The sequence below is a fragment of the Centropristis striata genome, chromosome 9 (assembly GCF_030273125.1).
Source record: "Centropristis striata isolate RG_2023a ecotype Rhode Island chromosome 9, C.striata_1.0, whole genome shotgun sequence".
NCBI lineage: Eukaryota > Metazoa > Chordata > Actinopteri > Perciformes > Serranidae > Centropristis > Centropristis striata.
Window position 1 is genome coordinate 1,709,203 of NC_081525.1, and position 18,920 is coordinate 1,728,122.

The following is an 18,920-nucleotide window of genomic DNA, read 5'->3' on the forward strand; positions in this document are numbered from 1 at the left end:
CCATTGGAGTTTGGGGTTATTTTGTTGGTTTTTGACTCTCTTTTTAAATTCTGCCTGTATATGCTACTTGATTTACTGAAACACAAAAATACCCCCACAAAAAATTACAAAAAATCTCCCACACAGAACACACATAAAAAACACAAAAAAAAGTAAAAACATTTTTACAAAAAACACGAAAAACACAAATAAATAACTAAATATAAAAATAAATATAAAATAAATTACGTGAATTAAAAAATTAATTAAAAAAAATAAAAATTGAGACGTCAGCGCAACACCTCCGCCTGCCTGCAGCGCAACACCTCCATCTGGTTGCAGCGCAACACCTCCACCTGGCTGCAGCGCAACACCTCCATCTGGCTGCAGCGCAACACCTCCATCTGGTTGCAGCGCAACACCTCCACCTGGCTGCAGCGCAACACCTCCATCTGGCTGCAGCGCAACACCTCCACCTGGCTGCAGCGCAACACCTCCACCTGGCAACATTTTGAAACACAAAAAAACCCCCCACAAAAAACACAAAAACCACACAAAAAAATAAAAATAAAAAAACCCACACAGAACACACATAAAAAACACAAAAAAATGTTCAATTTTTTTTTACGAAAAACACAAAAAAATAACAAAAAAACTGAAAAAATTACATAAATAAAAAATGGATAAAAAAACAAAAAAGACGTCAGCTCAACACCTCCACCTGCCTGCAGTGCAACACCTCCACCTGCCTGCAGCGCAACACCTCCACCTGCCTGCAGCGCAACACCTCCACCTGGCTGCAGCGCAACACCTCCACCTGGCTGCAGGGCAACACCTCCACCTGGCTGCAGGGCAACACCTCCACCTGCCTGCAGGGCAACACCTCCACCTGGCTGCAGCTCCACTCAACCTGCTCCACCTTTAACCCTTTGGAGTTTGGGGTTATTTTGTTGGTTTCTGACTCTTTTTTTTCATTCTGAATATTATTTTGTCATTTTGACTCACTGGATCAACATTTTGAAACACAAAAAAAAGCCCACAAAAAAAATACAAAAAACACACATAAAAAACACACATAAAAATCACACAAAAAAACATAAAAACACACAGAACACACATATAAAAAAAACACAAAAAAATAAAAAAAATTTTTACAAAAAACACAAAAAATAACAATTGTTTCTTTTTTGTGTGTCTATTTTTAGTTCATTTTGTGTCTTTTTTTGGCCATTTTGTATCTGTTTTGTGTCCCTTTTTGACTTTTTGTGTCTTGTTGGTCATTTCGTGTCTTTTTTTTGGTCACTTTGTATCTTTTTACATCTTCTTTTGGTCACAAAATGACCAAAAAAGACAAAAAATGTACAAAAGAGATAAAATTATAGCTGCCAGCAGCGATGAACTGGCCCGAGCAGAGTGACCTGACACTTATTTGTGTCAGTGTTAGATAAATTATCTTATTTTAAGCGTTTGTTAACATGCTTATTTCTAGATTTAACATTCTTTACTTAAGAAATCTTGTCAAGGTAAATTATCTGTCCGTGCAGCAAGATCATTTCCCTCAGATTTACTGTTTTTATCTGGTTTTTAAACACCTTTTTTGCAGTGAGGAGATTTCTAGTAGTTTGCATTACTACAGAAGTGAGTTAACTTATTGTGTCTTGTTTGTCCTGCAGGCTGAGGCGTGTGCGGTGGAGAAGCTGTCCCGTCTGGTTCCTTGTGACCACGAGGATCTTCTGAGCGCCAGCCTGCGTCTGCTGCTGAACCTTTCCTTCGACACGTCGCTGCGCTGCCAGATGGTTCAGGCCGAGCTCGTCCCTAAAGTCTCTTCTCTGCTGGGTGAGCCTTCGTTTTACTGTGTTTGTGCTGCTCCGTTATGTGTTTATGAGCTGCTGTAGTCGCCTCGGCAGCGAGGGAACCGTTACCTCGGAAACAGACACGTGTCATCCAGCAGCAGAGTTCCTTTAGGTCAGGGGGCTCAAACTGGCGGCCCGCGGGCCAATTGTGGCCCTTGTGATGATATTTTGTGGCCCCCACCTTGATTTGAAAGTTTAATGTGAGTTTTATATGAATGGCACTTTACTGTGTTGTGTGTGGAAGGTCCCTTTATTTACCTTTTTGGTAATTTTGTGTCTTTTTTTAATAATTGTGTGTCTTTTTTAACAACTGTGTCTTTTTTGGTCATTTTGTTTCTTTATAAGTAATTTTGGGTTTTTTTCTGTCATTTTGTGTCTTTTTAAAAATTAATAATTTGTGTCTTTTTTGGTATTTTTGTATCTTTTTTGGTCTTTTTGTGTCTTTTTTAAGTAATTTAGTTTTTTTCTGTCATTTTGTGTCTTTTTGGGTAATTTTGTGTCTTTTTTGTCGTTTTGTGTCTTTTTTAAAAACTAATTTAGTGTCTTTTTTGGTAATTTTGTCTATTTTAATAATTTTGTGTCTTTTTGTGTATTTTTTTGGTCTTTTTGTGTCTTTTTAAAAAAAATAATTTTGTGTCTTTCTTGCTAATTATGTGGATTTTTTTGGTCTTTTTGTGTCTTTTTTTTTAAAATAATTTTGTGTCTTTCTTGGTAATTATGTGGATTTTTTTGGTCATTTTGTGTCTTTTTGGGTCATTTTGTGTCTTTTTTAAAAATAATTTTGTGTCTTTTTTGGTAATTCTGTGAATTTTTTGGGTCATTTTTTCTTTTTTCTTTTTAAGTAATTTAGCGTTTTTTTTCTGTGTTTTAGTGTCTTTTTTTGGTCATTTTGTGTCTTTTTGGGTCATTTGTGTCTTTAAAAAAAAAAAATTGTGTCTTTTGGTAATTCTGTGAATTTTTTGGGGCCATTTTGTGTTTTTTTTTGGTCTTTTTCTGTCTTTTTTTTGTAACTTTGTGTCTTTTTCTGGTCATGTTGATCCTGCCCCCAGCGGCCCCAGGTAATCAGAGTGTGAGCCCTTCAGCTTCAGCTCCAGGTTGTTATTTGTGAGGCGTGCAGGTGCAGCTTGTCTCCGGCTGCTGCTGGCCGTTAGAGCAGTGACCTCCTGAAGCTCGCCGGCTTGGTGCGATCGCTGCGTCGTCTCATCTTCGAGGTCGTGTGACGCTCAGAAGCGTCTCTGAAGCATCTCAGAAGCATCTCTGAAGCGTCTCTGAAGCCTTCTGAAGCCTTTTGAAGCCCCTCATGGGGCGGCTCGGGTAACGATGCATAATTAATATAATATATTTGTTAGAATAACACACCGGAGCCTCTGCACAAATGTTGTTTTTGCAGCAGCGGGCCGGAGAGGCGGAGGGGTCTGCAGAGAGTTGATGTTTTTTGGGAAGTGGCGGTGGGGGTCGCTCATACAGGAAGTGAGGCGCTCACATAATATAAGTGAACAGTGAAATATTACGGCTGCTCACAGCTCCGACATGGTGAGCTGGCTGTGTTTGTGTGTTTGTGTGTGTGTGTGTAACGTCTCATTAATCATCCTCTCTCCCACCGACTCGCTCTGCGTGGCCACTCGCTCTTATCTCTAAAGAGGAGACCCCCCCCCTCCTGACCCCCGGGGTCGTGACCCCTGATGATAAGATGAAAGTGAGAGAGAGTCTCCACTTGTCAGCATCACCTCCCACTCATCATCCATCCAGCTCCACCTCAACAAGACCCCTCCTCCCTCAGCTGCAGATTCTGTTTTTATCCCGAGTACAGAAACATTCCATCAATAAGTTTAAAAAAAAAAAAAAAAAAGGTGTCATTTTTGGTAATTTTGTGTCTTTTTTTGGTAATTTTGTGTCTATTTTAATAATTTTGTGTCTTCTTTTGGTAATGCTGTTTCTTTTGGGTCTTTTTAAAATAAGTTTGTGTCTTTTTCGGAAATTCCGTGTCTTTTTTTGGTCTTTTTGTCATTTTCTGTCTTTTTAAAAAAAATAATTTTGTGGGTTTTTTTGGTAATTCTGTGAATTTTTTGGGTCATTTTGTGTCTTTTGTCATTTTGTGTCTTTTTTAAGTAATTTAGCGGTTTTTCAGTCATTTTGTGTCTTTTGGGTAATTTTGTGTCTTTTTAAAATAATTTTGTTTCTTAACTCACCTCAACTCTGCAGCAACAACAAGATTCCACCTTCCTCAGCTGCAGATTCCTTTTTTACAAACTAGTTATAACCTGAGTACAGAAACATTTCATCGATTTCATCGAAGTTTTTTAAAATAATTTTGTGTCTTTTTTGGTAATTTTGTGTCTTTTTTAATAATGTTGTGTCTTTTTTGGTAATTTTGTATCTTTTTTTAAATAATTTTATGTCTTTTTTGGCAATTCTGTGAATTGTTTTGGTCATTTTGTGTCTTTTGTCATTTAGTGTCTTTTTAAGTAATTTAGAGGTTTTCCAGTCATTTTGTGTCTTTTTTTTTAGTAATTTTGTGTCTTTTTTGGTCATTTTGTGTCTTTTTTTGGTAATTCTGTGTCTTTTGGGTAATTTTGTGTCTTTTTAAAATAATTTTGTGTCTTAACTCACCTCAACTCTGCAGCAACAACAAGATTCCTCCTTTCTGAGCGACAGATTCCTTTTTTACAAACTAGTTTTAACACAAGTACAGAAACATTTCGTCAATAAGTTGAACAAATCTGGTTTTTAGACTAAACACCTTTTTTACAGTGTTTGTCTGTTGGTCAGATTAGATAAAACAAACCATTTTAAGACTTCACCTTCATAGACTTTATAACAAATGGAACAAAATCAGTAAAATAAAAACACAACCACATGTGAATTAATCTCTGTCCTCCGTGCTGCAGCGAGCAGCCTTGAGTGGCTGTTTAAGGGCCGTTTATCTTCTTCTGTGGTGTTTGACGTCTCCGAGGACCAAACCCAGCGCTGCTTATTTACCATGAAAACACAATAACAGCGTCCGTCTGTCCCTCCGTCCGTCCTCGGAGCGGCCAGACGCCTCCTAATGCGTGCGGGTGTCATTTTTACGAAGGCTGGTTGGTTTTAAATCAGGCTGGGGGTGTAATTGGAGTTTAGCTCGCCCACTAACTGCCCCGAACAGTCTAGTTAATTCTTAACAGCCCCCCCCCCCACCCTCCACTGTTAGAACATTTAATGGGGTCTCTCTCCTCCCATAAAGACAAAGATCCTCCATGTTCCTACCAGCAGACTGAGGGCGTGTGTGTGTGTGTGTGTGTGTGTGTTCTTGTACTTCTGACATAGTGAGGACCAAGACACATTTTTTAACCAACAGAGTGAGGACATTTTTGCAAAGTGAGGACATTTCGGCCGGTCCTCACTTCTTTAAAGGCTTTTTTGAGATTTCAGACTTTGTTTTAAGGGTTAAAGGTTACAGTTAGGTTCATGTTAGGGTTAACGTAAGGGGCTAGGGGACAAGGTTATTACAGTTAACGAAAAGGAAACAAAATAACGAAAACTAGAGTTGAAAAAACATTTTCGTTAACTGAAATAAAAAAAATGAGAGTTTTAAAAGAAATGATGACTAACTGAAACTGTATTGTGAGGTTACAAAACTAACTAAAATTATAGTGAAAATGTCCTTAGTTTTCTTCTTTGTCAACTTTTTTCATACATAATGAAGATGGATCAGACAAAGGAAATAAAGGAAACATTTACTGTGACCTCTTTTAATCTCCCACCAAACAAATACCCCATTACAAAACACTACAGCTAATAAAAACTAAACTAAAACTAAAGCATTTAAAAAAAATAAAAACTAAACTAAAACTAGCAAACTCACTCTAAAAAATTCACAAGAAAATTAAAACTTTTAACCTTGCAAGGGAATTTACTATTCCAATGAGGGACCTCAAAAAGATACAAGTACCAGAATGTGTGTGTGTGTGTGTGTGTGTGTGTGTGTGTGTGTGTGTGTGTGTGTGTGTGTGTGTGTGTGTGTGTTCTTGTAATTCATACATAGTGAGGTCCGGAACGCGTTTTTTTAACAAAATTATAGTGAAAATGTCCTTCATTTTCTTCTTTGTCAACTTTTTTAATACATAATGAAGATGGATCAGACAAAGGAAATAAAGGTAAAAAAAAAAAAAAAAAACTAAACTAAAACTAGCAAACTCACTCTAAAAACTAATAATTGAATTTGAAAACAAAAATTCACAACAAAATTAAAACTTTCAACCTTGCAAGGGAATTTACTGTTACAATGAGGGATCTCACAAAGATAGAAGTACAAGAATGTGTGTGTGTGTGTGTGTGTGTGTGTGTGTGTGTGTGTAGGTAAAGGCTCCCTAATGAGCAGCACATGTTGCAGGTCCAGAGCAGCGTAGCTTTAACTTATTAAAGGCAGTAAAATTGATGCTTCCTCCTGTTTTGCCAATTAAAGCTGGAATCGTCTCTCTGCGATTCCTCGGCTTCAGCCTCCACATCTGGATCTGATCCGGTGATCAGGCTCCCTGTACGGCCGCTGACCCGACGCGCTGGGAGCTGGTTTTAACTGGTTCTAACTGGTTTAACTGGGCGCTGCAGGAGGTCTGTCTGTCTGTCTGTCTGTTCTGGTTCTGGTCCAGTGACCGGCCTCTCTCTTAACACTTCTCTTAATGAAAAGCTCCCGGGTCAAACTCTGCTCTGAACTCTATTAATCCTGCCGGGCCTGGCTCCGCCCCCTGGCCTCCAGCCCCCCCAGCTCAGGTCAAAGGTCAAACTCATAAAGGTCCTGGGCTCTCTGACAGTCTAACACTCACTCCGTTCTGTCTTTATCTCCTCTCAGAGCTGCTGCAGAGACGCTTTTTATTAGATAAATATTAAAACGGTTCAACACAGAAAGGAAACTTTTTATCTCTTAGCTCGAGCTGAATCTGTTTATCTCATATTTATGACTTTTTCTTTCATATGTATAACTTTTTCTCTCATATTTATGACTTTTTCTCTCATAATTTTGACTTTTTATTTCATAATTGTGACTTTTTGCTCATATTTATGACTTTTTCTCTCATAATTATGACTTTTTCTCACATAATTTTTTACTTTTTATCTCATAATTATGCCTTTTTATCTCATAATTTGGACTTTTTTATCTCACATTTATTACTTTTTCTCTCATATTTATGACTTTTTCTCTCATAATTAGACTTTTTATCTTAGAATTTAGACTTTTTATCTTATATTCATGACTTTGTATCTCATATCTTTCACAATTTATTTCATGATTTAGACTTTTTATCCAGAAGCTCTCAGAGCTGCAGAGACTCTTTTTATTAGATTAATATTAAAACGGTTCAACACAGAAAGGAAACTTTGTCTTTCTCAGCTCCAGCTGAATCTGTTTATGGAAATATGTTTACACCAATGTGTAGTAATAAATAAAGATACTGCAGGTGATAACATAATGACCTCAAAATAATGACAAATTCATTAACAATTTATTCTAACAAGTTATTTCTTGAGAGAAGCAAGTCTTCTAGAGGTACAAATTATTTCTGATGTAACATGTTATCATTTTATGTCATAATTATGACTTTTAATGTCATAATTTTGAGATAAAACGTCATAATTATGAGATAAAATGTCATAATTATGAGATAAATAATCTTTTTACCTACTTTATTATGAATCTATCTCATAATTTCTTTTTATCTCATATTTATGACTTTTTATCTCATAATTTTGACTTTTTATCTCACATTTATGACTTTTTCTCTCATAATTTTGACTTTTTATTTCATAATTGTGACTTTTTACTCATATTTATGACTTTTTCTCTCATAATTATGACTTTTTCTCACATAATTTTTACTTTTTATCTCATAATTATGCCTTTTTATCTCATAATTTATTATTCATATTCATATTTATGCCTTTTTTTAATCTCAGATCTGACTTTTTATCTGAGAATTTAGACTTTTTATCTCATATTTATGACTTTGTATCTCATATCTGTAACAATGTATTTCATAATTTAGACTTTTTATCTCAAAATTTACACTTTACCTCATAATTATGACTTATTTTCTCATAATTTTGACTTTTAATCTCATAATTATGACTTAAAGGATCATATTTATCTTATTTTAATATTATTATTTCATCTAATTTCTGTATCTATTCATGCAGAAAGTTGAAAGTTTTAGTTCTGCCTCCAGAAGCTCTCAGAGCTGCAGAGACGCTTTTTATTAGATTAATATTCAAACGGTTCAACACAGAAAGGAAACTTTGTCTTTCTCAGCTCCAGCTGAATCTGTTTATGGAAATATGTTTACACCAATTTAGAATAAATAAAGATACTGCAGGTGATAACATAATGACCTCAAAATAATGACAAATTCATTAACAATTTATTTTAACAAGTTCTTTTTTGAGAGAAGCAAGTCTTTTAGAGGTACAAATTATTTCTGATGTAACGTGTTATCATTTTATGTCATAATTATGACTTTTTATGTCATAATTTTGAGATAAAACGTCATAATTATGAGATAAATAATCTTTTTACCTGATTTTTATGAATCTATCTCATAATTTCAACTTTTTATTTCATAATTTTGACTTTTTCTCTCATATTTATGACTTTTTCTTTCATATGTATGACTTTTTCTCTCATATTTATGACTTTTTCTCTCATAATTTTGACTTTTTATTTCATAATTGTGACTTTTTGCTCATATTTATGACTTTTTCTCTCATAAGTATGACTTTTTCTCACATAATTTTTACTTTTTATCTCATAATTATGCCTTTTTATCTCATAATTTGGACTTTTTTATCTCACATTTATAATTTATTATTCATATTCATATTTATGCCATTTTTTATTCTCAGATCTGACTTTTTATCTGAGAATTTAGACTTTTTATCTTATATTTATTATGACTTTGTGTCTCATATCTGTGACAATTTATTTCATAATTTAGACTTTTTATCTCATAATTATGACATTTTATCTCAAAATTTACACTTTACCTCATAATTATGACTTATTTTCTCATAATTTTGACTTTTTATCTCATAATTTCAATTTTTAATCCCATAATTATGACTTAAAGGATCATATTTATCTTATTTTAATATTATTATTTCATTTAATTTCTGTATCTATTCATGCAGAAAGTTGAAAGTTTTAGTTCGGCCTCCAGAAGCTCTCAGAGCTGCAGAGACTCTTTTTATTGGATAAATATTAAAACGGTTCAACACAGAAAGGAAACCTTTTCTTTCTTAGCTCCAGCTGAATCTGTTTATGGAAATATGTTTACACCAATGTGTAGTAATAAATAAAGATACTGCAGGTGATTTATGATGAAAAACTTTCTCTAAATAATGACAAACTTTCCCAAAAGATATAAAGTTATTTTTTAGAGATGCAAGTTATTTTTGATGTAACGTGTTATCTTTTTATCTCATAATTATGAGTTTTTATCTCATAATTATGACTTTTTATCTCATAATCATGACTTTTCATTTGATAATTTCGACTTTTTATCTCATAATTTTTGACTTTTTAATCTCATAATTATGACTTTTCATTTTATCATTTTGACTTTTTATCTCATAATTTTGACTTTTTAATCTCATAAGTATGACTTTTTATTTTATAATTATGACTTTTTATCTCATAATATAGACTTTTTATGTCATAATTTTCACTTTTTATCTCATAAATTATGACTTTTTATGTCATAATTTTCACTTTTTATCTCATAAATTATGACTTTTTATCTCGTAATTTCGACTTTTTATCTCGTAATTTTTATTTTTTGGAGAACTTTTCATGTTGTTTTTTGAGATACTAGTTTATTTCAAGAGGAGAAAGTCTTTTTTTTTGAGACATTTTCTTATTTTTTGGAAATATGAAATCATTATTTTGAGATTGTGACACATTATCAATTCAATATAATATATTCATAATATCATATTCAATGGCTCCTTTTTATAATGACTTAAAGGATCTTATTTATCTTATTTAAATATTATTATTTCATCTAATTTCTGTATCTATTCATGCAGAAAGTTTTGGTTCTGCCTCCAGAAGCTCTCAGAGCTGCAGAGACTCTTTTTATTAGATAAATATTAAAACGGTTCAACACAGAAAGGAAACCTTTTCTTTCTTAGCTCGAGCTGAATCTGTTTATGGAAATATGTTTACACCAATGTGGAATAAATAAAGATACTGCAGGTGATTTATGATGAAAAACTTTCTCTAAATAATGACAAACTTTCCCAAAAGATATAAAGTTATTTTTTAGAGATGCAAGTTATTTTTGATGTAACCGTGTTATCTTTTTATCTCATAATTTTGACTTTTTATCTCATAATTATGAGTTTTTATCTCATAATTATGACTTTTTATCTCATAATAATGACTTTTCATTTGATTATTTCGACTTTTTATCTCATAATTTTCGACTTTTTAATCTCATAATTATGACTTTTCATTTGATCATTTTGACTTTTTATCTCATAATTTTGTCTTTTTAATCTCATAATTATGACTTTTTATCTCATAATTTCAACTTTTTATCTCGTAATTTTTACTTTTTATTTTATAATTATGACTTTTTATCTCGTAATTTCGACTTTTTATCTCGTAATTTTTACTTTTTGTCTCATATTTATGACTTTTTATCTCATAATTTAGACTTTTTATGTCATATTAATTACTTTTTATCTCATAATTTGGACTTTTTATCTCATATTAATGACTTTTTATATCATTTATGACTTTTTATCTCATGATTTTGACTTTTTATCTCATAATTTTGACTTTATATCATATTTATGACTTTTTATCTCTACCTCATAATTACGACTTTTTAACTCATAATTTCTACTTTTTATCTCATAATTGAGACTTTTTACCTCATAATGATGACTTTTTGACTCACAATTTCGACTTTTTATCTCATAATTGAAACTTTTTATCTCATAATTATGACTATGACATAATTATGAAGAATTATTCTAATTATGAATAAGAGAGGAACTATATATTTTCTGTGATGTGGGATAACTGTCCCTTCAGGCAGCATGAACAGTTTCCACAGTTCCACATTTAACCTCTAAAAATATTGTTTTTTCTGGTTGTAGACAGTGACAGAGTGCAGCAGGCTGCAGCTTCTGACCCCGACAGGAGTCCCCGTTAGAAAAAGACCATTCAGCTCATTAATATTTTCAGAAAACACACAGCGTCTCCTAGATGTGGTCACTGGTTACGAGACAACCGCTCATTCAGTCCGACTCTCTCTCTGGTGTTTGTGTTGCAGCTGACGAGGCCCAGAGACAGCTGGCCATGTGCATCCTGTACCACATCAGCATGGACGACAACTTCAAGTCCATGTTTGCAGACACAGACTGCATACCGCAGGTAAGGCTGGCTAATGTACGCCGCCAGCACACACACACACACACACACACACACTAGCATCAGCAGCTAGCAGCCAGGAGTTAATGCAGGAGAACCAGAAGGAGGAACATCTGGAACCAGAACCACCACAGGATTCTGCTTTTTATTCTTTCTTTTTCCTGAAACATCGCTGTGTTTTTGTGTCTTCTCCACATATTATCCTCTAACTCAGCGGTTCCCAACCTTTTTCTTGAGTGACCCACATTTTTACCATTGTAAACTTTGGCGACCGCCCCGTTGTCCGTTCCTTCTATGAACCTGAACTCAATGTGTCTTTCATGGTACCCTCTCTTTTTCTTTTTGAGATATTCAGCATTTTAGTCTCCCTGACGCTTCGCCATTTTTCCATTAGCTCTGTGTTTCTGTTGTTGAGGTGAGGTTACCGCTAGGTGAGGTTACCTCTAGGTGAGGTTACCTCTAGGTGAGGTTACCGCTAAGTGTGGTTACCTCTAGGTGAGGTTACCGCTAGGTGAGGTTACCACTAGGTGAGGTTACCGCTAAGTGTGGTTACCTCTAGGTGAGGTTACCGCTAGGTGAGGTTACCACTAGGTGAGGTTACCACTAGGTGAGGTTACCACTAGGTGAGGTTACCGCTAGGTGAGGTTACCGCTAGGTGAGGTTACCACTAGGTGAGGTTACCGCTTGGTGAGATTACCGCTAGGTGAGGTTACCGCTAGGTGAGGTTACCACTAGGTGAGGTTACCGCTAGGTGAGGTTACCGCTAGGTGAGGTTAACATTAGGTGAGGTTACCACTAGGTGAGGTTACCGCTAGGTGAGGTTACCGCTAGGTGAGGTTAACATTAGGTGAGGTTACCACTAGGTGATGTTACCTCTAGGTGAGGTTACCACTAGCTGAGGTTACTGCAGGAGGGATGTTACACGTCCTTATTCTTGTGATGTAGCCTTTATTTTTAAACTTTTCAATAGTGATTTTTCTATTTAAATAAATGAATAAACGTTTAATGTAGCCCTTATTTAGTTGACACTGCAGGTGATTTATAATGAAAAACTTTCTCTAAATATTGACTTGGTGTAGCTTAATACTGAGAAACTCTCCAACATAATGACTTAGTGTCTCATTTAATGACAAACTTTCCCGAAAAAAAAAAAAAGACATTTAGAGATACAAATTATTTTGGCGCTATATAAATGCAATGCAACAAAAGGACTAAATATGACAAACCCTAGTAAGGGCAGCATTTATATAGAAAGAAAGAACAAAAATTCGAACTATATCGATATATGTGATATGGTCTAATTCCATATCACATTCAAAAATGTATCAGTATATATTTTACATCGATATAGAACGCCCAGCCCTAGATGACATATTATTTCAATGTTTTTTCTTTACATACATACATCTTCTCTCAGTCTTTGTCCTGAAACATCTCAGTGTTTCTGTGTCTTCTCCTCATATTATCCTCTTAGTGAACACTTAGTTAATGTTTCTCTAACAGCAGAGACAGATTATAAACTGAAGTGAGGTCGTTTTCCCCTCAGGCTCTAGTTCCTCTAGTTCCTCTAGTTCAGAGGTGTCAAACTCTGGCCCGCGGGCCAAATTTGGCCCGCAGTATAATCATATTTGGCCCGCGAGGAAATACCAAATGACAACCAGAGCTGGCCTGCCGGTATTATACAGCGCAAATAATACTACAAATCCCAGAATGCTCTGCTGGTGTTTTGGCTTGAACACAGTAGATCAGTGTGGAGCAAACTGAGCAACAATTAAAGTTGTCTTTATGCACTTTTTCTTGCTAGTCCAAGGCTTGAATGGTTGCACATTCATTGAAGGATATTATTATTAGTCATTTGGTTTATTATTGTTATTTTATTCTTACATTTATTTTTAGCCTGTGGAAAAAGATTACTGTTAAATTTAAATTTAAAGAAGGCCGCATATAAAATAAAGGGACATATGATTTTTATTGTGTGTGTGTTTTGGTTCGTGGCAACAGATGCATTGTGTTCATGAAGTGTCCTCACAAAGATAGAAGTAAACGCATTTGTGTTTGTGTATTCAGGTCTTTCCGTCATATGAGGACCAGGGCTTTAAAGGACAAAGCGAGGACATTTTTTCTCCTGAGGCCTGTTTGAGGGTTCAGACTTGGTTTTAAGGTGCAGGTTATAATTAGGTTTAGGTGAGGTGGTTAGGGTTCAGTTAGGCATTTAGTGTGATGGTGAAGATTAAAAATAGAACATAGATATCAGGATACAGCCTTCTGTTTTTCTGGAAACATAAAATGTTTGTATGTAGAGCACTTTACATGTTCACCTTCATGCTTGATCGGCTATAAACAATATTAACAAGAAGTATGATTATGTATATAAAATAATTCCCTAAAATAATGAAGTAAGTCTGCTGCAGCTTTAAAGAGAACCAGTAAATCTGAGACTAAAAGCAACAGGAATCCACTTCAGATTGTTGGTTCAATTCAACTTTATTGTTCAGTGCAACAACTAGCAACATGCAGAGTAATGTACATATAGTATTATATAACAGCAGGTGGTGGATATGAACACACCAAGATATAAACAGCATGAACATGTGCAGCAGTTACAGCAGGCAGAACAGGTATAAGTATAAAATATATCAAACAGGTATGAGTACAAGATATGCTCATAATGACACATTATATAGAGCAGTAGTTCTCAACCTTTTTGAGTCGTGACCCCCAATTTAACATGCATGTTGTCCGCGACCCCCGCTCACTGAACACAATCTCACACGCACAGTTCAGATCACCCAAAAAGGAAACAAAATGACCACAAAAAGACACAAATTGACCAAAAAAGACACAAAATGACTAAAAACAGGCAAATGAAAAAAAAAACATAAAATTACCAAAAAAGACAAAAAATGACTAAAAAAAGACACAAAGTGATAAAAAAAAACACAAAATGACAAAAAAAGACACAAATTGACCAAAAAAAGAAACAAAATGACAAAAAAAAGACAAAAAAATACAAAAAATGACCAATCAAGGCACAAATTGACCACAAAACGATTAAAAAAAGACACAAAATGACAAAAAAGACACAAATTGACCAAAAAAGACACAAAATGACAAAAGAAGACACAAATTCACCACAAAATGACAAAAAAGACACAAATTGACCAAAAAAGACACAAAATTACCAAAAAAAGGACAAAATTACCAAAAAAGACACAAAAAGACTAAAACACATGAATACTTTAACACAGTGGAGACAGAGCTGGCTTCCAAAATAATTTGGCGACCCCCAGAAATCATCTCGCGACCCCAACTGGGGTCCCGACCCCAAGGTTGAGAATAGCTGCTATAGAGAATAAACTGCATGATATGAATACTGTGTATAGACTATAGATGAGATATATACAGTGAGGACAAGAAGTATTAAGCGTCTCAGGCCTTCTTATTGTCCTCTTGACAGCATCCCTCCCCGTCTCTTGAAGGATGTTTTAATGTTATTGGGCCCTCCTTGTGTTACGGATCTGATTCATTCATCTCTGATGTCTGGATGTGTCCCAGCTGCCTTTAAACATGCTGTGGTCCAGCCCCTCCTCAAGAAACATCATCTAGATCCCTCAGTTTTATCTCATTTTAGGCCCATCTCTAAACTTCCTTTTCTTTCTAAGGTTTTGGAGAAGGTGGTCAATGAACAGCTGCAGTCTTTTATTGATCTTAATGGCGTCTCTGAGAAGCTCCAGTCTGGTTTCAGACCCTTCCCCCCTGAGCTGTGGGGTGCCTCAGGGTTCTATTTTGGGCCCCCTCCTCTTTTCTATTTACATGTTGCCATTTGGATCCATATTTCAAAAGCATAACGTCTCACTTCGTTGCTATGCGGACGATGTACTAATATATGTGCAGGTCTTATTAGACTGCCTGAAAGACACCCAGTCATGGATGGAAGCAAACTTCCTCTCAATTAATAAAAACAAGACTGAGATCATTTTATTTGGCCAACAAAATCTTTTAGATGGCTATGACAGCTCCATTGGTAGCCTTGAATCTCTGTGTCAACCAGTCTGTTGAGCACTTTAAAACATTATTAAAAGCCTTTTATTTATTCTCCTTGGCGTTCAGTCCCAGCGAGGCAAGAATCCTTTGCTTTCTTTAACTTTTTTACCCTTTTATTTTTCTTTTCTATCTCTAACTCTGTTTTTAGATTGAATTTTTATTAATATTTTTATTGTTTTACTGTTGTTAGTATTTTATTGTTTTCATTGTTTTTATTTATAACTATATTTGTGTATGATTTTTATTGTATTTTAATAACTGTACAGCACTTTGGTCAACTGAGGTTGTTTTTAAATGTCTATAATCAAACTTTGACTTGACTTGACTTAATATTTATGGGTAGCTGAGAGTTAAACAATGACGTAAACTAAGTTTCACCAACAGGGGGCGTCTCTTAATGTCAGATCAGAACCTGAGTTTCTTTGTCTGGCTCAAAGTTAAAAACTAATACAGAGGAACAAGAAAGACAATATTTCATTATTTCTGTTTTCTACATATGTTGAGCTGATATCTACCAGCAGTGGACTCTGTGCTGAGTTGATGTTGTTGATCAGTGGAGTCTGATGGAGGCAGAAGGCTCTCCAACGTTTTCATAGTGCACCGTACCTTCATCTTCATCTTCATCATTACGCTGCTGTGAAAAACAAAAACAACACACTTCAGATTCTGCATGAAAAACAAATATTACACTGAAAAAAGTCATAATTTGTTGTTTAAACTCACATTGTTTTCTCCCATCTGTGCTCTGTTCCCTGAAAAGACAAAATAAAAGAGTCAACTTTAGCTTCCAGCATAAAAATCCAGTTGAATTCAAACTTCCTGTTTTTAAAAGTGTCTTCTGTGAACGTTGTCACCTTTAGTTCTTGTCCACATGTTGACTGCAACAACAGTTATGATGAGAGCTGCTAAACCCAGCAGCACATAGATGATCCTCCACCAGCCTGGAGAGAGAAGTTAGAAATGTTAAATATAGTCGCAGGTTTCATCATCATCACACATTTGTTAGCGTGTTCTTGTGCTCTCCGTGTCTCTGAAAGTGACAAAAGTGTTTTCTTTCAATACATCAATCAATCAATTAATCAATCAGACTTTATTTGTATGTCACTTTCCATACAAGAGAGATGCAACACAAAGTGCTTTACATAAAAAAGGAGAAAGTAATAATAATAATATCAATATTAAAAATAAGAAAACACAGAAACAAGCAAACACCCTCCATCCTGTTAAAAACAAAGCACAAACTGAGGAAGCTCCATCTCAACATGGAGCAGAGAGGAAACACTGGAGGCAGACTAGAAATTAATTAGATAAAAAATAAAGTAAGGCAAGAAAAAAATAAAATAAGATTAAAAAAAATCTTACTTTTATTTTTTTGATAGTGTATATATATATATATATATACACTAATAAATAGTAGCAAATAAATAAATAAAAGAGAAGATGTTATAACATTAAGATGAGCAGAAAAATCTCTAAAAAGGGTTCAAGTAAAAGCCAAATTAAAAGATAAGTCTTAAGTTTGCTCTTAAAAATATGAACAGTCTATGAACATATAATTCTGTTCTGTTCACTCTCTACCTTGTTGTTGTTTTCTTCCATCGTTGTTGTTTGTCTCTTCTCTTTCACTCATTGTCACAGATGTATTTCTTGTCGATGATGATTGACGGGTGGTTGGTGGTGGTGTTGGAGTTGATGCTTTCATTGTTTGTTTAGTTGTTGTTGTTGTTGTTGTTGCTGCGGCCTCGTCACCTTATGGAATACAAAAACAATAAGCAACAGATGCAACAATCATCCACATCAGTTTGAAGTGAGTTTAAACAGCTCATCATATTCTCACCTGGTTTCTCACCTGAGGACTGAGGAGGGCTGAAGGGGAACAGAAGCACCTTTCTACCGTTATTATCTGTCACTTCACATTTCAAGTCGTTCTTTGACTTCTGATTGAAGTCAGATGTTGTAAATGTCGCTCTGGCTGAACAGCGATCCTGTGGTGTCACTGTGTCTGGGACATCATTTCCCTCATGAAGCCACTTCACTGAGTGGAGACACCACCAACCAGTCACAGAACACAACAAGCTGACTGTATCAGTGTTCTTCTGTTCAGTGACTGGTGAAGATGGAGATATTGTGAGAAAAAGACAACAAGAGTAAAATTAACTTCATCACTGGAATCAGAATCATTGTAATATTTCAGTATTTTGTTCAAACAAGACAGTAAAACTTTATGACTTAAATACTCACTGCTGACAACAGAGAGGTAAACATAATCACGTCTTGATCCGTTCTTTCTGCAGGTGTAATAACGACCAACATCCTCCACTGTGACATTCTTTATAACCAGAGAACATTGTTCTGTATCACTCAGTCTGTCTGATTTAGTTGCAGCGTCTTTGTGAATCTGTCCACCATCAAACAGTGTGACTGTCTTCCTTGAATCAACAGCGAACAACCAGGTAACTTTGTCACACTTCTTCTGATCATGTTCCACATTGTCACAAGGCAAAGTAGCTTCATCTCCAACTCTCACAGTGACATGGGAATATTGCCCAGCTGCTTCTGTTGTTGAAATATAAAAAATGAACTAAAATAGCAATTTGTCTGTTATGTTCATGAGTAGTGTGATGATAGTTTGAGATAAGTTTGTGTTTCTTTGGTTTCAAGGCAGATTTAGTTGTATAGCACCATTCATACACATTAAAGACATTAAATAGACATTAAAGCACCAGAAGCAGCACTGTGTCTCATCTTTGGCTCCAAGAGTTCATTAAACTCACCACGTTACTAACTAAACTTGTGTTCTTACCTCTAAAGCTGAACAGCAGCATCACAAATGAAGACATTATAATCCATCTGAATTCAGCCATCGTGCTTCTCTCTTGGTGTCTCGCTCTCAACTGTCAAAGTCTCTGACCAGCTGCTTCTTAAAATGAACACAGTTTAATGTTAACAGTAGATGACGTCTTGGTCATCAATAGAGGAAGTTTAATGTGTGAAGATTGTTTCTTGGTTCCTCATTCTATCTTGGCGCTAATTTCATCATTCATGTTTTCTAAGAAAGGAGAAGTATTGTGGTGAGACTGTGTCTAACAGCAGAGCTCTGCAGGTTTTACCCTCTAATGCTGACCAGAAAGAAATGAATGCCATTGATGTGTTTGTTTGTTTTATTTGATATTCGATTTTGCATGTTTGCAATTGTTTGATCCCAGAGATTGCCCTTGTGTAGGGACTTCTGGACCAGCTTCCTACCAAGAGGTCAGATTCCTTTTTCCTGAGAATATTATCTCAGCAGGTATTTTGGGAACCTATAATTTAAGCTGGTGGTGAGGAGACACGCCTAGCTTCTGACTGCCTTGGTCCGGACACCTATCCTGCTTCCTCCAGAGAGGCACCTGTTGAGTAACCCTGGAATACAGATACCACACTGGCCACGCCCGGTTAATGGCAGCTCTCCTCTTATCGATCTGTGCACTTGGAATTTGCTAGGTTAATTTTAGTGGCTGTGAAAATAAGCCTCAAGGATAGTTAAAATTTATTTGGCTAGGGTAACCAATAAAACTTAGTTATTACACCTAACCACCTTTTAATACCAAAAGATTAAAAATAAAAAATAAAATCTAAGGTCCACTACTTCACTTTAA

General features: G+C 35.2%; 1 protein-coding gene across 1 annotated transcript in view; it reads left to right on the top strand.

The window, feature by feature from the left end:
• kifap3a (kinesin-associated protein 3a) overlaps positions 1-18,920 on the top strand; it is a 62,996-nt gene that overhangs the window by 16,752 nt on the left and 27,324 nt on the right. The window contains exons 10-11 of the mRNA XM_059341610.1: positions 1,653-1,815; positions 11,141-11,241. Of these exons, the coding sequence (XP_059197593.1) occupies positions 1,653-1,815; positions 11,141-11,241 (264 nt within the window). The remainder of the gene's footprint in view (positions 1-1,652; positions 1,816-11,140; positions 11,242-18,920) is intronic.